At 32.4% G+C, this 20802-nt stretch overlaps 1 protein-coding gene across 1 annotated transcript; it reads right to left on the bottom strand.

Annotated features, from left to right (window-relative positions):
• Nucleotides 1-72: 72 nt before the first annotated feature.
• Nucleotides 73-20033, bottom strand: LOC140040349 (mothers against decapentaplegic homolog 3-like). The gene is made up of 8 exons (XM_072086215.1): nt 19654-20033; nt 18136-18329; nt 15594-15725; nt 7392-7466; nt 7133-7168; nt 3920-4132; nt 3355-3492; nt 73-2560 (listed from the first exon to the last, which is right to left on the bottom strand). Exons 1-8 carry the CDS (start codon nt 19854-19856, stop codon nt 2292-2294), a joined length of 1260 nt encoding a protein of 419 aa, XP_071942316.1. The 5' UTR covers nt 19857-20033; the 3' UTR covers nt 73-2291.
• Nucleotides 20034-20802: the final 769 nt, after the last annotated feature.

Below are 20802 nucleotides of genomic sequence, written 5' to 3'. Positions count from 1 at the left end.
ATTTCATAGAATTAATATCAAATGTCCATTTTAAAAGCCAAACACATTACAAAATACAGATACGGTAATTTATTGACATTTTTCTGGTTAACAGCAGTATTAATATAATATTCATTGTTTAGAACATAATGTATATATAGTTACCTTAAAAACTTTCTTCATATAAAACAATTTACTTGTTACATTCATTTTTAAAAACCATAGTGAAGACGGTCTCAAGACTTTTTTTATACAAAATATATTCACCCATTAAATCCCAATTTAATATTACAGCATTACAAACTTGTATATTACATGATTTGTTATCATGTAGTGTAGCATGTTATATTATATCACAGATTGATAGAACAAACAATAATTGTCTACAATGTGAATTACAAACCAAGCATGATCTTAGCGATACATTTATTTACAGTAGTAACTAAAAAAAAAACCACAGGGCAAGATGTTTGAGTAGTTATTAATAGTAGTCTTTTATCCAACAAAGTATGTTATATATATATATCCCAAAATCAAATTAAACTTTAGGCCATCATGTACACACATAGTCATCCTGCTGTTTGGTAAAAAGGATCATTGTATTGATGTTATTTACACATTTTTCTTGCCGTCTTTTATCTTCCCACAATGCCCTTCAGATCAAACATACCCCAATGAAAGTTCTACTGTATAAAATAACCAAATATATTCTCTCTTTCAACTCCATACGTATATAATTAGCATTTAAAACAATTGACCATGTCTTCTTAAAACAAGGTTTCATTTTTATGTCTACAGCAAGCACCGAACAAATTGTAAAAAAATATTACTTTAATGTAAAAATTGTGTATATTTTGCTTACATCAGCTGCCTTTTCTTCGAGTTGGTCTAAGCTAAATTTCTCTTGCAACATGCACATAAAATATCTAATACAGCTATATATTACATCAGGATATTATATATTATATTTAAAATAACAATACGGTGTATTTACAGCAAGTGTAAAAGTAAGCTAAATGTATAGAAGAGGAAAAACCTTTTGCCTTCAAACTTCATATAATTTATCCCCATGTTAGTGAGCCCTCTCTTGTTCAGTCTTAATGACCACGTTACTTCAAAGGCAAAGCATTATGGGTGCCAGTTTTGTACGTTCTGAAGATTAATGTTTCTTTTCGGATTCCCAGAAAACAATGCACACTTAAAAAACTTTCTTTAAATCCTAAAATCTTTCCAACACATTTACTACCATGTTCTTAAACCGGTCTTTAAATGTAGTTTGAGCTAAATCTGTCTAAATTAAGCCAACCTCAACTAAATTGTGGCGGATTTTGACGAATTGTTTTTTAGTCCTTGAAAGGCAGGCTAAATTGCTGACTAAACTAAACTTGTATGCCATCAACACTCAAGGCCTAGGAGGGAATCCTAAAATGTTTTTTAAAACTCAAAACACACCTTTTAAGTCATTATAATTAATTTACGGACATCAACATGTGAAAAATCTTCACATATAAAATTTAAAACTCTACTTTGATCTCCTCAATATGAACTTTAATAATAATTATTTCTTTATTTAAACAATCTTTATACAGGAATCTTATAAATTTCCAATTGGTACAGCACCACTAATTTCCGAATAAAACATGTTGTTGTATTTGATTTAATACAACATACTTTTGTTCTTTACTTAAAACACAAGCAAATATTTACAAAAAAAAAGGCTATTTACATCAATATGTTAACAGAAAATAAAAAACTAAAAATATAAATAAACAATGACAATAACCAATTTAAGTCGAGCTGAGACAATTTGGGGCCACCTTAATAGTAAAAAGGTTTGTTTTTGTTTTTAGTATAACGTCTCAACAACTGTTTAATACAATAGTCTACACATGACAATTCTTACATAAAAATTGATTGTCAAACTTTATCATTACAAATCTATTTCAGTTTGTATTAAGTATAGCCTTTTTGTCAACCATACATGATGGACTAGCTGCAAATTGTGTTCGTAAGTTTTGTAAAAATGAATAGTCAAGGCAAGTATCAGACAATAAAATTGAAAACTATATTACAATCCAATTTAAAAGAAAAATATTTAATTTGATTATCAATAATTTTTTTTTTGGAGAATATAAAAATGTTACTATATTGATATCCATTGATTAGCCACCAGCATCTACTTTATTAAGTAGTTATATAAACGATTGACACACTCAAAATAACCTTACTTATATCTATAAGCTTGTGACTGATCATCAGTAAATATTTCTAAATCATGTACTCAAAATTGGCCTTATAACTGAAGTGTATTTCTATGACTTGCTTCCCACAGTAAAAGGGTGTGGTCCCATCTGTTGTAACACCCTGTCTAACCACTGCAACGGTCCATTGAGATGCATTTCAATCCAGCAAGGGGTACTTATGATTGTCTGGCGACGGTACTCAGCGCCCCATCCTTTAACGAAGCTCATACGAATTGTGCACATACGTGTGAGTTGATAAACGGCTTCAAAGCCACGATGAACGGACTGCGACAAGAGGGCAGCAAATTCTTGATTATTGAAAATCTTCAAATTGCAACCTGTTAAATGATATAAAGTACATCTACATACCAAATTGGGAGACAAGACATAGAACTATTACAAGGAAGGTGTTTTTTTTTTATTGTATTTTTTATTTAATTTATTTATGACAATTCGGAGACATGTCTCCCGGAAAAGCCAGATAGTCACATAGCCGTTAAGGCTAGTAGCTAATTTAATACAGAAAAACAGTAAAAGAAAAAGAAATATGTGCTTAAAATAATTCGAAAGGTTGATGATAATATGGTTTGTGAATTAACTACAGATTGAGGTAATGTGTTCCAAAGTGAAATAACAGAGGGATAGTATGATGATTTAAATGCCTGTGTGCGAGAAAACGGAATAACAAATTTTTCTGAGTGATGGAAACGTGCAGATGGACATTTTGGTTGAACTAAGATATTAGGAGGAATAAAATGAATAAATCGAACAAAACGGAAAAATGTTAACAATTTAAAAAAAATATAAACGACGTTTTTAGAGATAATAAATTAGTTCTAAAACAGAGAGATATATAATGTTTTCCATGCTTTGCAAATTATTTTCAACGCAAATTTTTGGACATATTCTAGATGCGGACGAATGAGGGCAATATAAAGTTTTTTTTAAAGTTTACATTCCTTAACTTAGAAAAAATGCAGTTAGCCTAAGGGTTTTTTGTGTGTTTTTTTAAGCAGTATTTTTGAATGGCCAAGCAGTAAACCAGAATAACCAATAATATCAACACAAGACCTGGTCAGTTCTGCTTTTTAATGATAAACAGTAAAACTCACCATCCATGATTATTACTTACCTGGAGGGATTTTACACACAGTAGCAGGATGCCATCCATACCTCTGGTTACAATTTGGACTTTGAACAAATATGCTACTTTCACTTAAGCATTCTGCAAATACCTCACCTCCAATATAATATAACCTCACACCTTTACCTAAAAAATAATGAAAAATAATAACGGTACAAAAATTGTGCAATTATATGATAGAGGCATAACTCCCAATTTATTAATATGAATACAAAACTTATGGCGCCATTCACATCATAATTTCATAATTTACTCACTATCATTTTTTTGTTAATACAAGGGTTAGGCCAACTTTACTCACCAGCATCGCCTTGAAGGATGTTTTGAGGGAAGTATAAATATTTGGCCTTGGTGGCGTACCATACATGGCAACCAAAATATAATTATGCACTGTGTTAATACAAGGGTTAGGCCAGCTTTACTCACCATCATCGCCTAGAGGGATGTTTTAAGGTAAGTATAAAAATCTGGCCAAGCAACCAAAATGCCATTATGCACTGTGTCCGCTAACTATAACTATAATAACATAATCCAATATAAAAAATGTTCTTACCGACATGTCTCCTTGTCATTTCCACAACAGATTCTCTGTTAACGTTTGACAGTAAACCAAGACAGAATCTCTCTGAATTGGAAGGATCTGTGAAACCATCTATAGTCAACGATGGTTGTGAAGCATGGAAAGTCTCGCCGACCCTTTGGTTCATCTCATAATACGAGATTGAACACCAGAACATTGGTTCGGTGTAAGAGACTGGTTGGACATCTAGAACATAAAAAAAATGTTTAAATCATGGATGTGTAATGTATTTTCATCTACATAATACAGTAATTGTGGGAACATGATGTAAGGATATCTGGATATGTTCAAGCCATTTTTAGAAATATGCTGCTTTTGAACATTGGCTCGGAGTAAGAGACTGATTGGACATCTAGCACATAAAAAAAAATGTTGAAATGGATGTGTTATGTATTTTCATCTACAAGAATTGTGGGAGTGATATGATGTAAGGATATCTCATCGAGATATTAAGCCGAAGGCTAGAGGGCACACTCCAGACTGAAAAGTGATTCCAACAGGAGGGGAACCATCAAGATGGCGGCTGTAAATGTGTTCAAAAACATTATTTAATATAAAAAATAATAATCTAATATAATACATTAAGACCACATAAATTACAACACATATTCTTGTCAAAGCACAGTGAAGTTTTTATAAAATTCAATATAGTTATTGTTAATCACAATGAACGAATAATTTCTTGGTAATATAGCATTTTTTGTATACGAGGATCATTTAGAATGCGTTTGTGTTTATACGCTTAACGCGCTGCATTGCGTATCGTTCTCACGCAGATAGGCTCAACACAGGCTTAGCAGGGCATATCTGATTGGTCGATTGCAGCCGCCATCTTGTTGGTTCCCTCTCCAGTGGAGAATCACTTTTGAACTGCGATAACATTAAAAGATTGCCATCTAGCCTTCGGCTATAATATCTTTTGGATATCTGGATATATATGCAAGCCATTTTTAGAACTATGTTGCTTTTGATCATTGGCTTGGAGTAAGAGACTGGTTGGACATCTAGCACATAACAAAAATGTTGAAATGGATGTGTTATGTATTTTCATACAAGAATTGTGGGAGAAATATGATTTAATGATATCAAAATATGTTGTAGACCTGTTTATGTTGGCTTTTGTTATAAAAGAACAAAAATTGCAAACAATTGAAAATAAGAAAAAATAAATGGTACTTGGTATTATACTTATTAACATAGCACATGTATGATTTATAGGAAGCAACAAATATTTATTAGAAATGATAAGTACCAGGACAAATGTTAACAATCTAATAGATATAATAACTATATTGTGGCATTTAATGAATAGGCAAACTGCCTTAAAATGTGACATGTTAACAATCTAATAGATATAATAACTACTGTATATTGTGGCATTTAATGAATAGGAAAACTGCCTTAAAATGTGACATGTTAACAATCTAATAGATATAATAACTATATTGTGGCATTTAATGAATAGGCAAACTGCCTTAAAATGTGACATGTTAACAATCTAATAGATATAATAACTATATTGTGGCATTTAATGAATAGGCAAACTGCCTTAAAATGTGACATGATAACAATCTAATAGATATAATAACTATATTGTGGCATTTAATGAATAGGCAAACTGCCTTAAAATGTGACATGATAACAATCTAATAGATATAATAACTATATTGTGGCATTTAATGAATAGGCAAACTGCCTTAAAATGTGACATGTTAACAATCTAATAGATATAATAACTATATTGTGGCATTTAATGAATAGGCAAACTGCCTTAAAATGTGACATGTTAACAATCTAATAGATATAATAACTATATTGTGGCATTTAATGAATAGGCAAACTGCCTTAAAATGTGACATGATAACAATCTAATAGATATAATAACTATATTGTGGCATTTAATGAATAGGCAAACTGCCTTAAAATGTGACATGATAACAATCTAATAGATATAATAACTACTGTATATTGTGGCATTTAATGAATAGGCAAACTGCCTTAAAATGTGACATGATAAAGGCAGTTTGCCTATTCATTAAATGCCACACTATAGTTATTTTAACTCGTAAGTGGAATCATTTATCTAACTAATAGATATAAAAATAACTGGTAGAAATGTAATCATAAGGTAAAACAAAGAATAAGTTACTTTTTATATCAAGATTTACTAATAATATAAAGCATAGTTCTCACTTGGATGGATGCAACTCAGAGAAGTATAGCGCACCACAAATATTTTGACAAATCACAACATGATCGATTATCCGAACTGTCGCTTGTGATTGGGCAATTGGGCAACCTACTTAAGTGCAAACTAAGGGCGCGTTTATACAACACGCTATTACACGCATATTCTACACGCCTACGAGAAGTGTGTTGTATAACAACAAAGAGATTCCATGTAATGAGATTTTAATTGCAAAAAAGGCTACTTGGCTGAATCCTAAAATTTGGTGGATTCCCGGTCGCCGTTACCGTGTTGGAAGTGTCCTCAGGGTATATTTTGACCTCTCGTTAAAACAGGTCGTAATATCAATCATGTCATGCGACGTCTAACAAGATTGGGCCCATTTATTGCTGCTTCGCTGCCAGCAATCATCCTCCTACCACGTCTTACGCCTAGCCTGGTAGGGCCAACTCGTAGTGGTAGTAGGCCTCTATAGACTATCGTTTCCCACTCCAAACAGAATAAAAAATAACATCGCAAAAATGGCATCTTCTTCCATAGTGTATAGATGAAACAATGAAACAAACCCTTAAAATAACTTTTATTAATTTAAATGAACCGAGAACAAAATAAACAACAATGCAAACGTGAACGAATACAATAATGAAAACGGTAAAAACCGCGCGAATACATCGGACAGCGAGGAGGCGACGATGATTTGTTGACAACCCAGCCAACAATTCAATTCAAGCGATCAACGATTTGACCTTTTATCCTAGCATGCACTGCGTGTTGATGAAACTTCCGGTACAACACGGTATCGTGATTTCTAGTATAACAGCAAACGTTAAGGTGGGTTGACCTCGGTCCGAACAACACGCTAAAAATTAAAGCCGTGTTCAAATTTAGGGTGTTGTATAAACACGACCTAAGCTTAATGTAAAAAACTACAGTATGATGTGACTAGTGTGTTTCATGTCACTTGAGAAGTGATATCCATCAATCATAGTTTGACTTACCTTGAAAATCACTGGGGCTAGGAGACACAGCAGCACCTGGAAAAAGTTCGGAAATATTTCAATTAGTAAGCAGAAATATTTTTATTGAAAAATGATAATCAAAACATAGAATTTCATTAAGAAAACCTGTAAGAATGAAAAAAGTAACAGGATTCTTTTATCTCACTCTCGATGGTCATTCAATCATTAGAAATAATAATAAATGTCTACTATATATTCAAATATATAATAAAAGAGGAAAAAAATATAAAAGTCTTACTTCCAGTTTGAGACGTGTCCATGCTTTCTGTATTAGTGTCCCCATCTTCACTCATGTAGCCTGGTGGCGGTGTCTCTGCAAAACAAAATGAACATACTATCAGTTAAACACACAAGCTACTAAACATGGAAAGAGCTACAGTAGTTGATTAGGTATTTTGTTGCATAGCAACCTTATAGCCATGTCAATGGACCACTGCAAAATAAAAATGATTCGACAAAAAACATGTTAAATAAATATCATTTTTTAAACAGCATTTAAAAGGGCAAAGTAGTAAAATACTATTTAACCAAGGACAATTTTATATTAATTTAATTTGTTGAGAACATCCCTGACATAGTATTTAAATATTATGTTTATATACATAGCTCTATCAAAAAATTGAGATCAATTTATTTGGGTAGTGATTTACTGAGTAAAAACATTAAACTACATCAGTACGACAGTAATAAAATGAAATCCTTGTTGAATTTGTAATTAACCAATTAAAATGATAATTTCTGAAGCAAACAACAAACCAGTACTGTAGTGTTTATAAAGCTTTGTCTACACTAGTGTATCAAAATTTAACTAAAATGTCATGTGCCCATATATGGACATGATGATGTCATATCACTACTATACTTGGTCATATCACTACCATATTTGGGCACATCACACTTTTTTTGTAAAATTAATTTATAGAATTTTGTATTTCCATGAATGTATTAATTATTATGAGACATTGTCAATTAATTCTCATATTCTTCAAAAAATGTGATGAGAAGAGATTACTAAAATAAATCAAATCATAAACATTAATGGTTAAGGAAGGGAAAATTGTTTGTATGAGAAAATTATTTATGAAAGAAATAAGTGTAAAATATAACATATACTGTATTTTGGATAATCTAATTTTATAATAGTTTATGTTTAACCTTACTGTATATACAGTAGCAGGGTATAAATATGGTACTTATATTTTGACTATACTATTAACTATTAAGAGGGTCACATTTGGGAGGGTCCCCTGCATGTGTGTGCCAATGAATAGGTTACCACTAAATTTGGGTGTCCCAAAGTAGGCAATGCAATTTAAATAGACATTATTGTACAGTAACTAAATAACATTTTATTAAATTACACATTCTAATGACGTCATCTGTGAAATGGGCGTATGAAAAAAAAAATTACATCAACGTACCGATTTTTTGAAAAGAATCCTATTTATATATTATTATAGTAAATTACAAATTCCCAAATTTACATTTACAATACCCATAACTGTAATTTTTAATATTATTATTATTTCCAAGAAATTCACAGCTCCGATGTTAATGTAATGCGATTTATCAAGCCTGCAATAGGCTGGCAAGTTGCCAATTTACCTGGGGTCAAATGCAGAGAAGGTTTGGGTCAACCTAACTGTCTATATGAATGTCTGGTTTTGAGGGTATTAATTATGGGTAATCTGTAATAAAAATTATATTATTGTTATATATCATTATTATTACAAAAAAAAAGAATATGTAAATTTATAAAATAAAATTATATGGCTACGGTAATGCAAGTTTGTTAATGCTATTTTTTTTCTCCATATTTGCTAGATTTAAAACTGTCAGTGTAATTTAAAATTCTAGAAAAGGAATATCTGGGTGTATAATTTGATATGGACCCGTCACTCTGCACAGTGGCATACTGTATCATTTAAAGGCAGATTCAAAACTTAAAACTTAAACTTAAAGTATTGCAAACACACCCATGCTATAAATACTGTATTTTGTACCCCCAACACAGATACTGTACTAGTAACGGCAATAGTCCAGTCCTATTTTGACTCTGGTATAGTATACTGTAGTAGTATGCTGGTTAGCAACTAGAGATTTAAAAAAATTGGTAAGTAATTTGAATGCGGTCTGTACACACCCACCACTAAGCTTGCTGATATTATAGAGAACTAGGTACGGTAGTGTAACCCTAACTGGCTTGGTTCCAATACATACTGTGTGATACAATGCTAATGCTAAGTGCAGATTAAAAAAGACCAGGCCAGCGATGTCTGAAATACGTTGATTGTTGTGATAATGCAGTACTTAATTATTGTTTATCTTACCACCAAATTTAAGTCCACTCAATACAAGATATTCCTTGAATAGATCGATAGTGTTAACGTTTACAAAGATAGTCCAGGAAGTATACAGAGACTGAATAGTATTCTTATATTTTCAGAAACATACTACGTCATTCATAAACATGAATCGTCATAGGCTACCACATTTAAATTCAAACTGGAAAGGAGGCTAGAGGAGAGGTCATTGGTCAATATTTACTGGGCAACAATGGCTGCCTGTAAGCGGATTGTAAAATTCTGATACAGAGAAGTTAACTAGCGTAAGACTAAGGCTAGGTTTTGTTGGGACTGGAACAATGCCAATATCTACGATAACAACATAAAACTACGCAGTTTAACCTAGATAACCTGATTATCCTCAGTACCAATAGTTTTTTTTTTGCTATACTGTTGATATGAATGTTAACCTTATTGTTATATTACTGTGCATAAACTGATTCCAAATTGTCTCTTGATGAAGTGGTGGCTAAGAGTAGAAGGCTTTACATGTTTGGCTAAAATGATACAGAGCTAATTGAATACATTGTACATATAGTGTATTGTACAGTAAAGGTAGTTTATTAATTATCAATAAAATTATCTGACAGTATCATCTGGGCAGGGAGTTGCAGTTAAGACAACTCCCTGATCTGGGTTGCAACCAAGAAGGGTTTTGAGAACTCTTTAATGTCCCGATGAATGAGAAAATGTACATAGGAAGAGGGCCTCTGTATTTTTGTAAGGATCACTACTGTACTGTATACAGTCCTGTACTAAAGTCTACCATTCCTTTAAAAAATTTCTTTTAATAAAAAACTGTTAATTAACGAATTGTTTACTGTATGTAACATTTAAACAATTACAATTTAAATTGCTATAATCAATAATACAAACAAAGTAAAACTAAATGTTAACATTGAAATCTAAACTTGCTATATTACACATAATCTTTTCTCATTTACCCAATTTACAGTAATTCCTTACAGTCACACAAACAATATAAGTTAGCCTAACTATAATAACCTAATAAATATGTCATAAAATAAAACAAGGAGTTATCCGCTACTAAGCGGATAACTAATTAAAATTACCTGAATGATCTTTTATTTTTTGTTCAATTCTAACTCTTCAAATAATATTACAGTATTTCATTAATAAAATCAGTATACGTATGCTAGACATGTGTGCTTTTTTGCTGTAGTGAAGGTTGCCAACCTGCAACCCAACCAGTCTGGACTACAACTACCAACAAAGCATTTCAAGGACAAAATCAACACAGTCCATTTTAATTCAGGTCAAGTACAACAATCACACATTCTTCTAAATGTTTTTCAACTCATTAATTTTAAACATATCTAATAAAAATCAAACAGGCTTTTAAATATCTAACCACAAGTAAAATTCTAATTCTAAATTATTTGCTGTAATTACCAGAAATAATACTAAATATTTTATTTACCTCAGAGTGATAATGGAAGAGGCAAAACGGAAATGGCTAGGTTAAGATGACCTTGTTATGGGTGAAATAATGGTAGTGATAGACCACCAAAAGGGCATTCTTAGTTCAATAGGACAAAGGCATTCGTGGTACAGCATACAATACAAGTTATAACGTTTAAATAAATTATATAATACATTATATTGTATTAAAACAACTATGAAGTATTCACCACAAAATATACCACCTTATAACTACATATTTGTACTATATAATTATGTAGGTCATACTCACTGTACTGTCACATACAAGTAAACATTTTGATTTTTGTGCAAATAAACTAATATAAAATAAATGATTGTTACTGTTATCAAGATTGGGGATGAAATTGGATTATTCTATGGGCAGAATTCATCATTTATGGTTGTCAATGAAATAATAATTTTGTTGTGTTCTGGTACTTCTTACCCACTACTGGATTCTGTACCTGTATCTATAAACAACATTGTACAAATACAGTAGTGCAGTACTGTATGTACTGTATGACATGACATTTCTTATACTTGCCATTTGACAAATTCAATTATTTCACTACCCACTTCTGAACATTAAGATTAGATCCCAATACGGGAAATATGGTAGATTATTAAGTCAACATGTTTGCCTTTATTACGTCAATGACTTAACATGTGATCTTCAACCAGGTCATAATAGTCTTAATTCATACCTACATCAGATTCAATATCCATATTAGATTCATCCATATCTGTGATAATACTGATAATAATTGTAATGCAATTACTTGCTTAATAATCAAATGATGTCTTTAAAATATCACTTAAAATGAGTAATATGAGGAAGCACTATTTTTTTCCAAAAATAATCAATAAAAACAAGTAAAGTGACCAAAATCAAAATGAAACTTTTTAAAGTAATTTAAACATACATTCCAGTATAGAGTAGAGATAACAATATACAGTAGGATTATAGAAAAGACACGGCTACTCCGCCAAACCCACGCATTTCATAATAAGGTTGGAAAAATGCATTACGATGTTTTTGTGAGGTAACAAGGTGTGCACAATTAAATTAATGAGTCAATTTTGACTGACAGAGGACCAAGTTGTAAATTACTCGGAAGCATTTATTATTAAATATTATTTTTTAAGGTTCTAGGACACCTACCCCCTAGACAGTTACCCCCCGGATGTTTACCACCCGGACAACTACCCCCTTAGGACAACTACCCCCCGGACAACTACCCCCCGGACAACTACCCCCCGGACAACTACCCTCTTAAGACAACTACCCCCTTAGGATAACAACCCCCCGGACAACTACCCCCCGGACAACCACCCCCTTAGGACAACCACCCCCTTAGGACAACTACCCCCTTAGGATAACTACCCCCCGGTCAACTACCCCCCGGTCAACTACCCCCAACTACCCCCCGGACAACCACCCCCTTAGGACAACCACCCCCTTAGGACAACTACCCCCTTAGGATAACTACCCCCCGGTCAACTACCCCCCGGTCAACTACCCCCCGGTCAACTACCCCCCGGTCAACTACCCCCCGGTCAACTACCCCCCCCCCCCCCCCCAATCCAAAAGTAGACAAATATATAGGACCGGTTTCTGTAAAAATGAAATCATCTGTTTTTAACGGGTGTTTCGAAACTAGAGACTAGAGACCTGACACGAGACCCAATACGAAAAGGGAGACCTATATTTGGGTCTCCCTTTTTCGTATATTAGGGTCTCCCTTTTCGTATAGTGTGGTCTCTCTTTTCGTATAGTGGGGTCTCCCTTTTCTTATAGTGGGTCTCCCTTTTCGTATATTTAGGTCTCCCATTTCGTATATTTGGGTCTCCCTTTTCGTATATTTGGTCTCCCTTTTCGTATATTTAGGTCTCCCTTTTCGTATATTAGGGTCTCCCTTTTTGTATAGTGGGGTCTCCCTTTTCGTATATTTAGGTCTCCCTTTTCGTATAGTGGGGTCTCCCTTTTCGTACGTGGGTCTCCCTTTTCGTATATTTAGGTCTCTCTTTTCGTATTGGGTCTCGGGTCTCTGGTCTCGGGTCTCTAGTTTCGAAACACCCGTTTTTAACCGATTATTCTGTTTAACAGCACGCTAGACCCTAGATGTGCTAGATTTAAAGTACCGTATTTATTGAAAAAACGGCCTGGGCTGTTTATTGTTTAGGTGGTTTTTAGGTGGACATTTATTGGAAGAAAGTTGTTTATTCAATGGGAGGGGGTATAATCTAATGGAAATAGACGCCGATTATTCCATATGATGTTTCATGGGAGTGACATGGTCACCGTTTATTTGAGGGGAATTTATTTAAAGATCGACGTTTATTCGGTGAGTGAACATTGAGGTCAAATATCAAAAGTGATATTATTCTTCAAGTGTACAAAAATACATATATGACAAATTTGAGATAAAAATTAATTCTTTTAAGACCAGTGGTTATCGAAGCATTGTCCTGACGCAAAAATTATTATTATTATTAGCGAACCCAGTCTTTACAGTAAATACATGGAGTACTATATAATACGTTCGACTATCCTATGATCATGTGTGACAATCTTCAGTTTATACCACCAGGCTATATTTATGTTCAATCTTTTACTTTTGTTTACAATAATGAATAGTAATTCGTCAAAGTAACGAATTAAAATATAGTTATTAATTAATAGTTGCAGAGTCAGGTTGTTGAATGGTCTGGGTGGTTAGGGTGTTCTAAAGGGATAGTTTTCTGGGTGGTAATTGTCCGGGGGGTAATTGTCCGGGGGGTAATTGTTCCTAGGGGGTAATTGTCCGGGGGGTAGTTGTCCAGGGGGTAGTTGTCCTAAGGGGGTTGTTGTCCTAAGGGGGTAGTTGTCCGGGGAGTATTTGTCCGGGGGGTAGTTGTCCTAAAGGGGTAGTTGTCCTAAGGGGGTAGTGGTCCAGGTGGTGGTTGTCCGGGGGGTAGTTGTCCGGGGGGTAAATGTCCAGGGGGTGAATATCCGGATACGATTTTTTAATATTAATTTTTTTGTGGTGTTTTTTTTATCTATTCGACTCGAATGAACTAGCCTAGTAGTATAGGCTTAGGCCAACTTCTGAAAATAAAACGTCCAGTCGATCCAGAAACAATGCTGACAACAAAAGATCTTTAACATTCTAAATAAGTATCAGAACGTCAATCGTGGCTCATATGGCAGGCCTAAAACGCGACAGAAGATCGTGTACGTACCTAGTGCCACATGACATGAAACGTGATACTCTCTACTCTAAATTAACTGTTCCCACCACCACACGTAGCACATGTTTTTTTTTTCACTCAAAATTAATTATGGTCGGGGTTACTGTAGCTACAGAATACTAGGGTCATTTTCATTACACAGTGACATGTCGTAAAAATGGAATAGGCCTACCCTATGGTAAATCTTAACATGAAATATATTGATTTTGCATATATTTTGTTTATATTGTTTACAGTACGTCACCAAATTTATAACTGGCTAAGCCAAGGTAGGATTAAATAATTTAGCGTAAGCCTAGGCTCCAATGTCGATTAGGCACACGATGTTGTCTCGTCCGGCTAATTAGACTAACCACCAAAATGTGTCGTCTCTTACTAGGCTTAGCCTTAGGTAGGATTTTTAGGCAGTGCCGATTTTAATTAGTGAACAGTACATTGTTAATTTTCATTGTCCATGCGTTTTCTAAAGGCGATGACAGTGTTGTTTATTAACACTACGAACCACCCTACGATCGACGCATTGATAATTATAATAACAATACATCGTATCGTAGTAGTAAGTTACGAACAATAGGCTACGATCTACATGCGTAATACTGGTGGTCGGCGTCATGAAAATGGTGGTCGGAAATTCCGAGTGGTGGACGGGCCGACCAAAGTCTAACTAACTACTACAGTAACACAATCCAATTGCTACAGTACACTGTACAGTACATTAAAGTTTGTCTGTTCACAACAAAATAATTGATGAGTGAATATGAATATGAATATATTAAGGTTATCGAATACCAGTCTTTTTAATAAGTAATGTAGTTGTGTATGTAGGGTCCACAAAGGTTTGATAATCATTTACTTTATATATAGTTATGAATGTTAATATGTGTATGTATGTTGTACTGTACAGTTACCAGCATAAATCAATCAATCATAATAATAAGCATGTTAATGCGACTATGGAAAGGTTAAGAGCAGTCAATCCAATATGTTTACCAATGTTGTTACAAACATGAATTTGAAAATGTAATTGTTTATAAAAAAAAATTGCTTTGTAGGGATCTTTAAAATCGCCCCTTTTCTCTCTTCCAACCTCGTTAATTAAGATCTCCAATTCTTTATTAATCCGCGTTGGACAATTTAAACTCCTCTAGTGTTTCTGATTTCCCTCTAATATGCTCAATTATATTATATCTGAAACATTTATGAATTTTTTTATGATTATTATTTATATATCTAACATTGTCATGCAGTTGTTTATTTGTCTTTTTTTCTGTTTAGGGGTTGTTGGTATAAGACAAGTTCTTTTACTTCTATTTCCGATCCTAAAAAAGCTCCTATTATTGTTACCATATAACTTGTTGTAAATGTATGAATTTTCTTTTTTCTTGGAAAAAAAATAAATGTGAATGAAATCAATACTGTACCTGGTGGTAAAAGAATTTCTCTCTTAATATCTTCAGGAAAGTTGGCATTGTCTGGTATTGTGTTGGACAAATCATCTAAAGCTATCTCGCTTGGTATATCTGTTTGTCTTGGTACAAGAACAGGTGGAAGAACTAACAAATAAAAAAAGAATTAATATATATTATTAACAATGCCATAGGAACAAATAGTCATTTTGGTAAAAGAATTTGGTACTAAGTGCCTCTCCCACATTTAGAAACTTGTAATAAACAATTAAACACATCAAAGCACAAATATAATATATTAGGTATGCTGTACTGTCTGAGATGAGACTATATAAACACAATGATATTGATATAAAAAAATAATAAATTTGGTATACTTTATATTTATGAATGCAAAGTAAACTTGTTAGATATTTTTTTTAATTCATAGTTACAGTAATGAATTGAATTGAATTAAAACAACTAAACACATTAAAGCACAAATACAATATATAAGGTATGCTGTACTGTCTGAGATATGATGATGATGATGATATGATATTGATATAAAAAAGTAAAAAAAAAAAATTAGTATACTTTATATTTATAAATGCAAAGTAAAGTTGTTAGATATTTTTTTTAATTCATAGTTACAGTAATGAATTGAATTGAATTAAAACAACTAAACACATCAAAGCACAAATATAATATATTAGGTATGCTGTACTGTCTGAGATGAGACTATATAAACACAATGATATTGATATAAAAAAATAATAAATTTGGTATACTTTATATTTATGAATGCAAAGTAAACTTGTTAGATATTTTTTTTAATTCATAGTTACAGTAATGAATTGAATTGAATTAAAACAACTAAACACATTAAAGCACAAATACAATATATAAGGTATGCTGTACTGTCTGAGATATGATGATGATGATGATATGATATTGATATAAAAAAGTAAAAAAAAAAAATTAGTATACTTTATATTTATAAATGCAAAGTAAAGTTGTTAGATATTTTTTTTAATTCATAGTTACAGTAATGAATTGAATTGAATTAAAACTACTAAACACATTAAAGCACAAATACAATATATACGGTATGCTGTACTGTCTGAGATAAGACAATAAACACAATGATGTTGAAAAAAAACTAATTTTAGACTTCATATTTTATGAATGCACTGTAAACTGGTTGATTTTTCTCTAAATTCATAGTTACAGTTAACCGGTTAATAATTGTTTAATTTTTATAATGGATTACAAATGTTAAATGTAAATATTATAGTAAACATTATTCTACTGTAATTATGTTTATGTTTACTCTTTAATAATGTTCAAGTTTTAACTGTACTGCTTTATGGCATAGCAGGTAATGCTCAGGTTTGAGTGCTCTCAGCATTGGGTTCGAATCTCTACGGATATTTTTATGTAATGTATGTAAGAACATACTATAAAGTATTATAGTATTATTATAAGTTTTTTCATAAACACTGATTGATTGTTGTAGAGACTGCCTCATACTGTAAACATCTACTATAGGTAAAATGAGTTATTGATTGAAACAACCTAAACAAATGTTGTTACTGTTTTACTAGTAGAACAATGTAGACATTATCACTAGATACATTATCCAACAAAGCAATTAGCATTCTGTATATAGTACAGTAACTTAAAACTAAAATAGGAAATAAGTGAATTATCTAAACAAGCAATACTCCTCATTGACGTAAGCATTTAATTTGATAAGGTTGATTTCTGCATTATGACGTTTACTCTTTTTTTTATATATATTATTTAAAGTATGATGGTGTATAAATTGTGTTGAATCATGACATTTTCACAGAATCAACACACCTAAAATTGTAGAATTGTGTAGCAAAAAGGTTGTTTTGTATAGCTTTTTGCTATGCTACACTGGCGAAATTATTCCCTGAACTTTAAAAAAATTATTTTTAAATTATTTAAATTAATCTTTATAAGGGTTTTTCGTATCAATTTTTGTTGGTCAAAGTGTATTGTGACATTAAAAAGTCTTATTCAAAAACATAATTTTTTTTTTTTTTGAAGAGCAACAGTATCCTTTTTTAGGTTATAAAGGTTAAAGAGGTTTACAATAGTGCACTTCCTTATTCAATATCAATACAGGTAAGTTTTTAGGTTAACTATAAAAAAAGTATATAGTGAAAACAAAGGAGATTTCCTGTATCTACCTACATATTTCCGATATTACAACCCTTGTACAGTACAGTAAATTAGTAAAAGGACAAGACAAAATAATGTTTTGCCATTACAACCGACTTATTTTGCAGAAATGATGGGAAATGTAAATGAGCACATCTACATTACATATTCCATCATGTGCAATTCTTTTTTTTTTCATAATTTACAATTTTTTTTCCGAACTATGAGGTTACCATAAAATTTTATTAGTATTTCTAGATCTGAAACAATAGCATGCCAATGAAATGCATGAATGAACAGAACTTGCATTTTAAAGAAAGAACAGATTCTTTGACTTTGTACTGCATTATCAAATATTATATACAGGAATTAAAAATAAAAATACCTGGTGCTTCAGCCCGTATATAATGGTACGGATTTACGCACACCTCTTCACGTTTTAAATTGAATGCGTACTCGCAGGTTTCCAATGAACGGAGTTCATGGTGACTCTGAAGATCGGGCCAGCGCCATAGTCGACAATAGATGACGTGTGGAAGTCCCTTCCTGTGAGATACTTGAAGACGACCATCCAGAGATCTATAAAAGGAAGTATATAATATGACAAGTACATTAAGAGGTTAGATCCTTCCTTTTGCTTTCTTTTTCCATCTGTTGACTAGTCTAGTTTTTTAATCCATTTTGTTTAATTTATCACCATAAATTAATAATCTTTAATTTGTTACCTTGACAAATAAACTATACTTTAACAATGGAAAGATAATAGCTGTTTATAATTGCCTGATTTAATCCAACCATGGAGTAACAATTCCATGATACAACAGTGAAATCACTTACATCTCTTGTTTCTGTTATAACTTTAGGCTATGCTAATTTCACATTGGTGTAACCATGTACAGTGTAAACTAAATATTCAATAATGTATGTTTGCTGGTAGTGCTTTCGTAGAAATGTGTAACAACATTGCAATGTGAAAATAAAATTATTTGTATTCATATTTGTACAGCAATATTTTTTTCATTTTATAGTATTACAATAGTCAATTCATTTTATATTGTACAGTTTCTAACTTATTCTATATGTTATTTCTTGTAGTTTTGTATATTTAGGTGTCAGTGGGTTTCTTGCTAACTGTAGTGTTGACCTAACTGTACATCAACTTTTTATTGTATTTGTTGTTTACTATATCATGTTATCTTTTTTATATGTCCTTTCTTATGGATGCACCTTCCATTTGGTCGAATGTAAACTCCAAATAAATTATTATTATTGTTATAGTTTCCACCAAGGAAGAAATGTTTCAATGTCTGTAATGCAAGGATCTAAATATTTTCTGAATAAAACACCAATTATTTAGGAGGGATTAGGTTCAGCTATTATGGAGCCATAATTATCTTTCTTATTATTAATATTAATCAATCATCTTATTCGGTGGACCTGCTGAGTCTGTGCTCAATCATCCATGTGGTCCCAATCTATCAACCAGATACACAACTTTAAATTACTGTAATTGGTCTCATTTTAGTCTGCTACAGTAATAAAATAGGCTATTCTTTAAAGTTGTGAAAAGATTTCTTCTTTTCAAAGTTAGCTAAAACAGCACAAATGTATTACTATAAGTAACAGTATATACTTATTTAAATCATAGCCTAAACTAAATAAATAGCTAAAAAAAATCAGAATTTTGAAGAATACATGTGAAGTATTACTTATACATTATCATCATTGTCACGTCTGCCAGGCCAGCGGAAAAACAAATCAATTGTTTAACGTCGAATATTTTAACAATACAAAAACACGTTTGCTTGTGGGCCTAGCCCTAGCTAGCTAGCTAGCTAGTAGTAGGTTAGGCCTCTGAGCTATTGGCGATAATATAGGCCTAATGTCTTCCTCCTAAGCTTACCTTGGTATTGTTACACAACTTGTATTAGCATCTTGGTTCGATATCGCCTTTTCTAATTCTTCTAGGCATCCACTTTTCTTTAGCTTCTTTACAAGCGACTTGACGGCCTTTTCGGACCACTTGTCCTCGGCCCCAGTATCTTCCTTTTTCCACCCGAGCAATCGCTTGACAATCGGAGGCGTGAAGGGTAGCAAACCACTCATGTTTTACCTCAAAATCGAATTGTCTTTCAACTTTCTTACTAAAATAGAGAGGTTAAACCACAGTCTAATGTATTGAACAATCCTGAAATAGCATAAGTTGTCGAATAGGTGAATAATACTCTATTTTCTGCATCTACGTTTTGCTTTCCATGACAAGGGATCGAGTCGAAGGAAGGCTGTTTCACACGAAAAGTGAAAACCTAGCATACTGCATTGTACTTTAATACGCATGCGCAAAATTGATAAAGGCCATTCATTTTATATATTTGTGTATTCATCATCATCACTGATTTTACTTTTACTTTTTACTTTTAGACAAGAATATATTTCATTTCAATTCAACGCAAGGTGAATTTCATTTACTTATACAATTGCGCTATTAATTTACTGTAGGCCAGTTATTTTAACTGGTTACTATAACAATAATTATCTACTTTGCATTTGCAAGAAATTCTGTCATTTGTCGAAACGGTGTATTTTTTATACATAAATGTTAGGCCTATATAACATGATAAGTAATTATGTTTTGTTTAAATCTACCAAAATCGAACTGCAATTTCTACAATAAGTTACTGTGTGCGTAACCAAGGAGTAATTAAATTCAGGCTCACTGGGATAGGCCTATAATTAGTAATAAAATCGGTAAGTGCCACCAGTGGATAACATTAATTAGATTCAATTAAAACGGCATAGGAGGCCTAGTCAGTTTGATAGGATTATTCGTTAATAATTATATGCAAATAATGTGTGTCCCGTATGTACCCCCACATATGTGTTTTAAGGTTAATGCGCGGCCAATTTTTATATACATGTATCCCATACATAATTGATGTAATGCATGTAGGCCTACAATGTCTTGGTTTTAATAGATTTAATTCCTTCTTCATAACATTGTATTGACACATATTAAGGGTACACTTTCAATTCAACCCCTTTCGAGGAAGCC

Source organism: Antedon mediterranea, chromosome 2, assembly GCF_964355755.1.
Source record: "Antedon mediterranea chromosome 2, ecAntMedi1.1, whole genome shotgun sequence".
In the NCBI taxonomy this organism is placed as follows: Eukaryota; Metazoa; Echinodermata; class Crinoidea; order Comatulida; family Antedonidae; genus Antedon; species Antedon mediterranea.
The sequence above is the reverse complement of the archived record's forward strand: the minus strand, read 5'-3'. Positions and strand labels throughout refer to the sequence as shown.

What these genes read in the sequence shown, in the direction of transcription:
- LOC140040349 (XM_072086215.1), bottom strand. Translation starts at nt 19,856, where the DNA reads ATGAGTGGTTTGCTACCCTTCACGCCTCCGATTGTCAAGCGATTGCTC. An exon ending in AGTTGTGTAACAATACCAAG is followed by an intron (nt 18,330 to 19,653) that starts GTAAGCTTAGGA and finishes TTCCTTTTATAG; the next exon opens with ATCTCTGGATGGTCGTCTTC. An exon ending in TAGCCCCAGTGATTTTCAAG is followed by an intron (nt 4,133 to 7,132) that starts GTAAGTCAAACT and finishes TTTATGTTCTAG; the next exon opens with ATGTCCAACCAGTCTCTTAC.